This window comes from Balaenoptera borealis (assembly GCF_965194805.1).
Source record: "Balaenoptera borealis genome assembly, chromosome: 1".
Taxonomy (NCBI): Eukaryota; Metazoa; Chordata; class Mammalia; order Artiodactyla; family Balaenopteridae; genus Balaenoptera; species Balaenoptera borealis.
The window spans coordinates 27463700-27474041 of record NC_138860.1 but is presented as its reverse complement, the minus strand read 5'-3'; the positions used below and the strand labels follow the sequence as shown (position 1 = coordinate 27474041).

The 10342-nt window shown below is 42.1% G+C and overlaps 1 protein-coding gene across 2 annotated transcripts; it reads right to left on the bottom strand.

Moving 5' to 3' along the window:
* Positions 1 to 248: 248 nt before the first annotated feature.
* On the bottom strand, positions 249 to 10106 carry HNRNPU (heterogeneous nuclear ribonucleoprotein U). 2 transcript variants are annotated; one of them, XM_082340364.1, is made up of 14 exons: positions 9233 to 10106; positions 8288 to 8399; positions 8126 to 8199; positions 6044 to 6183; positions 5373 to 5472; positions 4898 to 5010; positions 4294 to 4557; positions 3974 to 4093; positions 3513 to 3641; positions 3250 to 3418; positions 2737 to 2991; positions 2244 to 2428; positions 1816 to 1887; positions 249 to 1357 (listed from the first exon to the last, which is right to left on the bottom strand). In XM_082340364.1, the coding sequence occupies exons 1-14, from the start codon at positions 9921 to 9923 to the stop codon at positions 1304 to 1306; spliced, it is 2478 nt and encodes an 825-aa protein (XP_082196490.1). In that variant the 5' UTR covers positions 9924 to 10106; the 3' UTR covers positions 249 to 1303. The 2 variants fall into 2 exon arrangements, with proteins under 2 accessions (XP_082196490.1, XP_082196491.1); XM_082340365.1 differs by having other exon boundaries at positions 9290 to 10105.
* Between the last annotated feature and the right edge of the window lie 236 nt (positions 10107 to 10342).

Below are 10342 nucleotides of genomic sequence, written 5' to 3'. Positions count from 1 at the left end.
TTCTCCCAGCCAGTACCTTTTCCCCTCGTTAAATGTTAAAAGTCATCTGGGCGGGGAGGGGAAGGGAAGCATTCAACTTTACTTCATAATTTAAAAAGTCAATTGTCAGTATACATTTAAGTTTTTAAAACCTAAATGTTCCAAGTACAGAGAATAAGCTGTCCAGAAAGCACACACTTAAATTTTCTCCTCTTGGGAGTTTCATAAAGGGATTTTGAACCTTGATGGCGAGAATCCCAAAACGAGAGTAAAATGAATTCTTTTTATTGCAAACAAACGTCTAAATTAATTTCTCCACCCACTTTCTTTAGAAAGAAAAAGAAATCAGCAGGCTAAGGAGATACCCATTCAAGAACTGACATGATTAAAAATTAAGATATAAATGGGTGACTCACAATTTCATTAGCTTACAAAGATGGTGGAGTTAACTACTACAAGCACACTAGTTATACAGTATTTTGTGGGAGAAGGGCATACAGACATAGCTAACTTCATATAGATCCCATTAGACAACTGGATTTACAACAAGTTTTTTTAATAAGAAATGGGCAAAGCCAGCTTTCTTTTCAGAATCAAAATGCAGAACAAATGGAAAAATTATGGTATTTAACCTTCACAAGTTTGAGCCTCCACAAATAATGCAACCAAGTTTTACATTTTTAACAGCCCTTCTACATACACTCCATCTTCTCTATCTTAGTTCCAAATTTTATCTTCATTCCCAAATATGCCAATTGCATTGTTATTTAAAAAGAAAGAGCCTTCCCAGTTACTGTCAAAAACTACTATTTAGCTTACCCCTCCACTACTCAGCAAACTACAGAGAGGATGGAGTGTAATACGAGCAGTACAGAGTCTTATGCAATTCATGAGGACCACTTAGTCCTTACATGAATCTGGTTGCTAACATTTCTATTATATTGTGACAATAACTCCCGACTGTTATCTCTGAGAAATGGGGGGAGTAAATTCTTAATAAAAGACACCAGGTACAAAGCAACATTTTACTTTTGTTGTGATAAAAAAAAAGTCACATTTTACAGATAAAATGTAGAACCCTGAAATACTGACACATTCTCTTATCGTGCACAATGCTGAGGTTCTCTTACGATTCACTTTAAAACTGCAATTAAAAATGTACAAAAAAGAAAAGAAAAAAAAATCAACCCACAAAGCTTCTAAAAAAGGAACCCGCAGGCACTTCCTCTTGTGGAATGTTTAAAAAGTTAGCCTACTAAAGAAAACAGTCGACTTCTTGTGAAGGTTTTGGAGAAATATGTATCAGTTCGTTTTATTTGGGTATTCAATAATATCCTTGGTGATAATGCTGACTCCATGGCTTCTGACCCCAGAATTGCTGTAAGAGAAAATTTTTTTTTTAAAGAAAAAACATCAATAAGCCACTCAAACTGCTTTTAGGAAATGACAATCTAATTCAGAGTAATTGCTGGAGACAAATTTATACCTGTCATACCTCTGATTTATCAAGCCAGATTTAGTTGGTATTAATATCCCATTATCAATACACATTACAAAAGGAAACACATTATGACTTGGTTAGTTTATACAATTAAAGCTAGCAGTAAAAAGAACCATGTATTAAATACTATTTTATTTAAAAATATTAAGTTACAGCAAACTCCAACCTATTTTGCCTTCAAAAGATATTATGGCTACAACTGCAACACAATTCACACCTTGCCCTGTAACACTTATAAACACTTCAATCCCTGGACAAGATCTTTTTTCAAGATTGACTCTTATGAATTCAAAATACAATTAAATGTACAAAAAAGCACATAAGGAATTACTTACACCCTGCTGCCACTGGTTGTAGCCCTGAGATTGATTTTTGTAGCCACGATTGTTTCCTCGTCCTCTGAAGTTCTACAAAAAAGAAAAAAACCTTTAAGAAGAGCACAAGTTGTTAGGTTTGTATATGGGGCAGGGGAGAAGAGGAGACACAGCCACAGAAATAGATAGATTGCCAGTCAGCCATTAACCTCTGAGCACTCTCTGCTGCATCTGCTCTCAGGTGATTAACTTATTCGTTATGAGACATCACCTGACTTGCTGCTAGTTAATGCACTTGAAAAATCAATATAAATGAAACTGACTCATTTTACCATCACTATGCGTGTAGATGCTATGTTCCTCTTACTGAGGCTGCACAACATATGCCTTTAACTTTCCAGACTAAATTATACAGAGAATCAGTGTCTGCAGGAATCTTAAATCATTACCTGGTTGTAGTTCCCTCTGTTAGGCATTCCACCTCTGTTGTAATTCCCTCTGTTTGAATAACCGCCTCGGCTGGGAAAAACAGGGCCACGAGGATATGGATAGCCAATTCCACCACTTCCGCCACCGCCACCACCTCTCTGTGGCATATTGCCCCTCCTATTATATCCACCACGATTCCCAGGAGCTAAAACAAGAGACGTTTCATTTAATAGTGTGTTGTTATCTTCTTTACACACGACTTAGGGTTCTTCTGGACCATTCCTTTATTTTATGAAAAAAATGTTTAATTTAACCATTGAACATAACCTAGGTGTGTTTACCATCAAATCGCATGAAGTATTTTACTATGGTTACTAAGACAGCTAGGACATGAGGATCAAAAACTTCCTATGTTAAATTCAGCAGAAAAACATACAGACCCAAACTAGAAGATTACAGATTACCACTTGTTTCAACATTGAACCAAATAAATAATACTCAAAATTAACTTGCCTCCTCCTCTGAAATTTCCACCACGCATATTGAATCCACCGCGCCCTCTATGGCCACCACCTCTGTTAAACTGGTTCTTGCCACTCTTATTTTTATTGCTCTTCTTTGAGCCTGTGTTCTGTTTCTTTTCCGGTGGAAGAGCTTTTTTGCTTTCTTCCTTATATTGCTCCAAAAGCTTTTGGGCTTCCTCCTTCTGAAGCTCAACATACGTTATTTCATCAAAGCACTCAGCTACTTCTGGCAGAGTAAAGTTTCCTACAAAACATTAAATCATATTAACCTACAAATCCACTACATACACATTCACAATCCTAGAGCCTACAACTCTCAAGCAGCTTAATTCCTGCAAAGCATACAGTATCTATTCATGTTTTAATTACATTTCCTTAAACAAGTGAAGTACGCTCATTTACAGAGTTAACTCCTAAAACAGTATTACTGACACAAAATTTAAGTTCACAGATATAAATCACAGAAAGATATTTAACATAACAGTAGAAATAAATTTCATGCCTTTCATTTTGAGGACTGCATGTTCCGGTAGGTCTTTTCCCTCTACTTCTGCTTTCTTCTGTGTTCTTTGCTTATAGTCTTCATCTTTTGGGCAAACTACAACAGCTTTTCGTTGGAAGCCTGCGAACAGGCACATTTTTCTCCTCTGGGCAGCAGCAGACACATTTGTCTTTTAAAAAAAAAAAAAAAAGTTAAGTTTATAACCCCAAACATTAATTCTATAATTATCAGTTACTTTTTTCAATCTCAAAGCTGCAGCTTACCTGATCCAAAATGAAATTTCGCTTCTTACGGGCAGCAATCTCAATAAACTTTCCAAGACACTGTGGAGCTCTCTGCAACAGCGTGTTTAGTTTCCCAGTATCTGCCATTTGCTTCTTAAAACCTGCCACCTATTTTTAAAAGTTAAAGTTTCAAAATTTAAATATTGCCTTTTCCCACTGCTACAGAAAAGGATATTTTATCCTGTAACAACACCCAGTGCCTTCAATTCACTTTTAGCTACTGGATAATCCAAGTCCAAAAACCTTCTATAGGAAAGAGAAGGAAGCCTAGCCATTGGAAGGCAGTTTACCTTACAGGTAAAGAGCCTGCTTAAATAACCAATTTAACTGCCCAAACTCCTCTCTCTAAGATACTAACAAAATGGATAAAGACAGACAAAACGGTTACCCCGAATACCTTCTAGTCTTAAAAATGCTGAAATCATGCCCAATTTACTTACCATCATTTTATCCATTATGGTGTTTGTTCCAAGAATGTTGTATTTACCAGGATTTTCTGCTGCGTGTTTAGTAACCCAGGTAGTTTTTCCAGCTCCTGGCAAGCCAATCATCATAACCACCTACAATGGAAAGAATTCTTTAAATATTTTTTTTAAATGCACAAAAGCCCAGTTTACATATCTGAACTTTCACAGCCTTTTAATGGGAACAACATGTATGGCAGTTAGTAAATTAAACAGACCAGCCATCCAACTCTTCTAAATGTCATTTTTGCCAAACAAAAGCAACCTTCAAAATTCTTTTTTTTAAAGTGACTTACTTCACAATCTTTCTTCTCTTCAGGCCCCTTTGGTCCTCTAACTCGATCCTCCAAGGGGACATTCTGGATAAAAGTATAGTCTTCAGGTATTGGAAAATATGGCTTTTCCTTCTGACCAAAATTAAACTCAACCGCACAGTTGTGGCACAGAACATGCGGGAAGAGTGGTCGTCCAGCAAGAACTTCCTTACTGATTTTGAAGGCAATGCCAAGATCTTGTCCATTCTTTGCATAGGAGAGTTCTACTTCATCACTTTCAAAGTTCTGTTAATTGGAGAAAAAAATTAATGGGTTTTAATCTGCTTCTTGTAACACTTCTTAAAAAAAAAACTTCAAAATTCAAGTTAGGAGTGAAGCTTTATCCTGTAGAAAACATATTTAGGTTATACGTTAAAGAGCTTTAATATTTGGTTATATACAACTAGAACACCTATATCCACAAGCAGAAATTAATATTGCCCTAAAAGACTAGATTTTCGGATCAACTTCACATTAAGTAGTTTTCAGTCAAAATGAATTAGTATTGAAAGTTGACAATGATATGTTAAAATACTCTTATCTACCAACTTGCTATATAATATGTAGAAATTTAACTACGACTTACAACAAAACATGTAATCACATCATTTTCATCAAACTTCTCTCCATAATCTTCAGTCTCACAGTTGCATGTTTTTATTCCTTTTAGAGAATACCCATAAGAAAATTCTTCTTCACCTAAGAAAATAATTAACTTTCATTAAATCAATTTTTCAAAACAGTCCAATGACCCACGTACTTTAACATTCCAGATGTAGGGTTCAAAACTATACTGACTTTATACTAGATATAAAGTTAATGAGAGCTAGGTGGTTATATAACTAGCTGACAAATTGCATACCATGGATAATATTCTATTTCAATCATCAGTCATAAACCAAGTAACCACAAAGAAAGAAAAGCTAAAATTTAGCCAGTGTCCATGTTACTATTATTCATCTCTAAAAACAGGCAAAAAGTTTAGCATGCCTTCTAGTCTAACTACTGAAATCAAACACTGAACACTCATGAGTACATAGATACTCAAATGGAAACTTTACCAAGCAACATTCCACTTGTGGTTAGTGACCAGCCAATCCGAACTTCGTGTATGTCAATATCTTTTGTATATAAATGCCTTACTGGGATCTTCTCTGTAACCTGGAAGTCAAATCATAAATGATTAAACTGTAAACGAAGGAAAATAAACCACTGAACCAACGCTGGTTTATTTCATTCGGGCAATGGGCTAATTTTTCTCCAGCTACAAAGTACAGAAAGACACCAACTCTACTCTTCCCCCTAACACTCCACAAGAACTTTAACAACTGATGTAAGAGCTTTTAACTTGAAACAGAAAATGGTTAAGTACTTAGTTAATTCACGTTTAAAAGAAAACGCTGAAATTACATATTCTCAATACTCAAAACCAACTAAAGTATTCCTTTAACATGTTTTTTCTCTGGAACAAAAACAGGAGCCTAACCAAATTTATTTTCAAACCCATGGTGGGCCTTTCAAGTGCCTGATAAAAAATGAACACTCTAAATAAAAATTAGGCTGGCTCTATATGGCAACTTCTAATATAACAAACATCCTAAACTGTTACAGATCATAGATTCCAAGTCCCACAAAAACTTGAAAAATTACAAGTTCCAGTGACATCTAAGTGTCAGGGAAAAACTCACAAAGGTTCTTAAGGAAAAAAAAGACACCACAAGATTGCATTTACCTTCATCTCAAAACAGACTTTGCCTTTCGACACACCATAGGATGCCCTTCCTCCAGCCCAAAGAAAAGCAAAACTCTCCATAGTAAGGGAAGAAGCACTGAGGCGATCTCTTGATATTTTAAAATGTAGATCACAATTATCTGCAATTACATCAAATACCATATTATTTCTTTTGATATCCAATATAAATGTATCTGCTATATAGACAAAACTTTATTAAATTTTCTCATATTTCTTAATGTTGCATACATTTTTACAGATCATGCTGTTGTTCGAATTTTCAGTTCAAGCCCCGCTCCCACCAAGTCAATTCTTGCCAAATTATGAACTACAGCGTACACTACCTGTGCAACTAACCAATATCGAGGTTTAGTATGTGTATTTTAAGTATATAAAATAATCAAGACAATGTGACATTAATACATACCTGCTCTGCTCTTTACCTTGATTTAGAGGCAAGCAGTAGAGGATAGCAGGAAATCAAAGTGAAGCATGCCAGACCAGGTAGAATTTACCAGTGCCACAATAAAACTGAAGGGAGGCCATGATCAAGTATTTTAAAATACGAGTATGAGCTGTTGATCCTGCACTTTACAGGGGTTCTAGATCTTAAATTGTTTGCTAAAACTTAAGGCAGTTTCAATCTGCAAAATTCAAACCTGGTCATCTAATGCTGTTAACTACTACAGCATTTTAGGTCCCCTTTCCCCAGACTTGCCTGTTAATCAATACCAATAGGGGATTACACACTTTGGAATAATCCAAATCCAAAACGTCTTCAACCTAGCTACCTTTGGGTCACTGGCTCATTAGCATGCACCTTCTGAGTTCTCAGTCAAGGGAGCACTGAAGTTAGAAAGCTACTGCTGAAATGAAATTAAATCTACAGTTTGGAATTCTCCTTAAATTAGCTTTGCTCTTTTATTCCCGATCATCACTAACAGAATTTTCAATTCAACCAATTGTGTTTGAACCCAATAATGCACTTAAATTGATATCCCTAGGTGAGGAGCTAAAAGCCTTTTATAATAGCATTACCTTGCCGAATCATTGCTTCAGTATCTCGCCAATATTTAAGCAACTGAATTTAACGTAAAACATTCAACTACTCTTCCATGTTTAAGTCTTTAAAAAAAAAAAAAAACACTCCACTATCTCAACTATGTGGTAAAGCGTATACAATAAGAAACCAAGACTTATATTTACACTGCCTTACACATCTAAATAAAAACCATATGTATTCCAAAACATGAGAATCTAAGCTTCAACTCCTTAGATCTACAGGACAAGATGACACCTTACCTCTAAGCAATTATTTCTACCCTTTGTTCTATCACAGAAAGAATTGTACTTTCTGATCACAACACCAAACAAACGATTTTTTTTTTGTATTAGAAAAACTAGGAATCTGACAGCCAAGGCCCATTTAGAGGTTTGCAATACTTCCTCATACTCAATTGCAACCCAACTGGGTAAAGTAGCAGTATTTACAGCGCTGCCATTGATACCATTCGCTGCTGAAGAAAGCTAGTGGCCCAGTGAGAGCCCACTGCTGCTGCCCCAGGTCTTTGGAAGAAATCAACTTAGCTTAAAGCAGCAGCTACTGAACTGGAATTGAGAACAAAAGAGCAGTTATTGAAAAAGTATTATTACAATCTTTTAGAATAGGGAATATAATGGCGTGCTAATGGGAAAGCCATTAATATTTAACTAGCCCAAAGAGCTCACTTAACATAGTTCCACAAAAAAATAACATTACTTTATCGTAGAAGCCTAAATGGACAAGTTATAAGTAGTCTTACAAGTTTCCATTAGCTAGACAGTCAAATGTTGGCATTAATTTCACATTCCTACAAATGAGAACTTTAAAGCCATACCAAAAAACTTATCAAATTGTTAGAGCCTGTAAAATTATCAATACAACTACTGTACTAAATATTAAGTGCCCAGAATCTGAATATAAGCCATCATCTTCCTACTTTTATTACAACTGTTTACACGTGTTAAGTTTTCTAATATTTTGTAACCAAAAACCACATTTGACAATTGGGGGAGGAACGGGGGAGAAACAGCTTCACTTACAAGTATCAAGACAAACCACTGTGTCGTCGAAGTGCTCATCTTCTTCTTCAACAGGTGGCTGAGGAGATTTGGCTCTGAAAGACAGAATTGTCTCCTGATACAGCTTTCCCCACCAAGGAATAAAAAACAGGTGACAAGTAACACTACGTTAGCATCCTCTACCTGCTATACTTGTTCTCTTCAATGTACTCAAAATAGCCACGGCCATGATCTTCTCGAGGTCTTTTAACACCTCTCTTTTTATCTCCGCCTTTCTGTTCTGTTTTGCCGTCTCCTACAATACACGACACCCCTTTATAAGAGACCACGCCGCAACACAACAAACAAAAAAACCTCTTCTGTTTTGACGCCCCAAAATAGCTCTACTTGCCCTGTTCATTTTTTTTAAGTGTTTTCAATCGACGATTCAAATGAGAATTCAAGGAAAAACCCGCTTGGAACTGGACTATAATTAGTGACGCAGTCTAAGGACATTGCTAATTTTGCCAGCCTACTCGAATATTCGAAAAAGCTAATGAAAACTTAGCGCGGCCTAGGCCCTAAGCCCACGTGTATCCCAGAGAGAGTTCAGGAAGGGGGGAGGGGCTGGAGCGCCCCGCCCGCACTCCCCTCCCCCACCCGGGCCCGCGCTCCCCGCGGCCGCATTGTACTGCTCGCCGCTGGACCCGCCCGGCCCCGCCCGCCGGAAGTGACGTCACGCCGAGCCCGGCGCGCCTTGCACAATACCGCGGCCCGGAGCCGCCACAGCGCGCCGCCGGGGCCCCGGGCCTCCCCTCCCCCCGAGACATGTGCCCGCACTGCGCGCACGCAGCGCGGCGGCGCCACCGCGGCTCCTCCCCCTCCAGCGGCAGCTGCAGTCCCCCCCCCCCACCCCCGGCTCTCCAACCACATAATGGAGGCGCTGCGGCCGCCGTCACACACCGAGCGGAGGCCTCACGTCTAATCCGGGATTTCCCCCCCCACCCCCTCGCAGAGGCCCCCGCCCCCCCGGGGGCGCCCTCCCGCGGCGGAGCTCCCTCCTCCCCCAACGGGGCTCCGGCAGGCCTGAGCACGGTCCCCACCCCGCGCGGGCCTCCCGCCGCGCGCAACCAACCACGCAGCACTCACCCGCCGCCGGAGCCCCGGGGCGACCGCCGCCTCCGCCGCCTTCCGCCTTCTTCTTACCTCCCGCCTGCTGCTGGCCCTGCCTCGCCCCGGGCGGCGCCACCGTCACCGCGAACAGCGACGTGGGGCCACTGCTCTTCCCCGCGGCCTCCTTGGCTGCCCCGCGCTGCTGCTGGGGCTGTTGCTGCGGCGCCGCCGGCGGTTGAGGCTGCTGCTCCCCGTGCCCGTTCTCGTCGCCCGCGGCTTCCTCCTCGTCTCCGAGCTCATCCTCCCCTTCCTGGAAGCCCTGGTCGTCGCCGTTCTCGTCCTCCGAGGCGGCCTCCTCCTCCTCCATCGGGCCCGAGTCGGCCGCCCCCGCGGCGCCGTTCTCCTCCCCGAGCTCCATCTGGTCGCCATCCAGGGCGGCTATCCCTTCCTCCTCCTCCTCCTCTTCCTCCTCGTCGTCATCGCCGCCTGCCGCGGCCTCCTGCTCGAGGCCTGCTCCCGAGCGCCCGGCGGAATCCCCGCCCAGGTCTAGGCTGCCGTTCCCGGGCTCCATGGCGGGGCGGCCCCCGGCCTCCTCGTCGTCCAGCGCGGCCTGGAGACGCTCCATGAGCTCGGCCTTGAGGCCCTTGTCGGAGAGGCGCCGCTTTTTGAGCTCCTCCTTCAGCTCCGACACCTTCAGCTTTTTCACATTAACAGGCGAGGAACTCATGGTGAGGCCCCGATTCACCGCTAGGCGCTGTCTCAAACTCGGCTCCGCTCACTCGGCCACTGGCGGCGGCTGAGGCTGCTCCTCGGCCCGGGCGGCGGCTGCGGCTGCGGCTGGAGGTGGGTTCCTGCTGCAGAGCGGATCCGCCTGGTGTCGAACGGCGCCAATTCCTTTCACCGAGTTCGCGAGGGAGACGCGGAGACTCGCCTGGCGCGAGCGAGCACGCAACGTCCTCTCGCAGGGGCGGTGCCGCGCACGTAATATAGCCGCCCCGCCCCTGCGCCGCCTGAGCGCCCGCGCCCGCTCCGCCCCGCCCACGCCTGTTCCCCCCGCTCCCACCCGAGCCACGGGCCGGGAGCGCGGCGCCGCGCACTGTGCTTCCAACTGGGGCCGAGCTCATGGAGGAGGAGGAAACCGCCTTC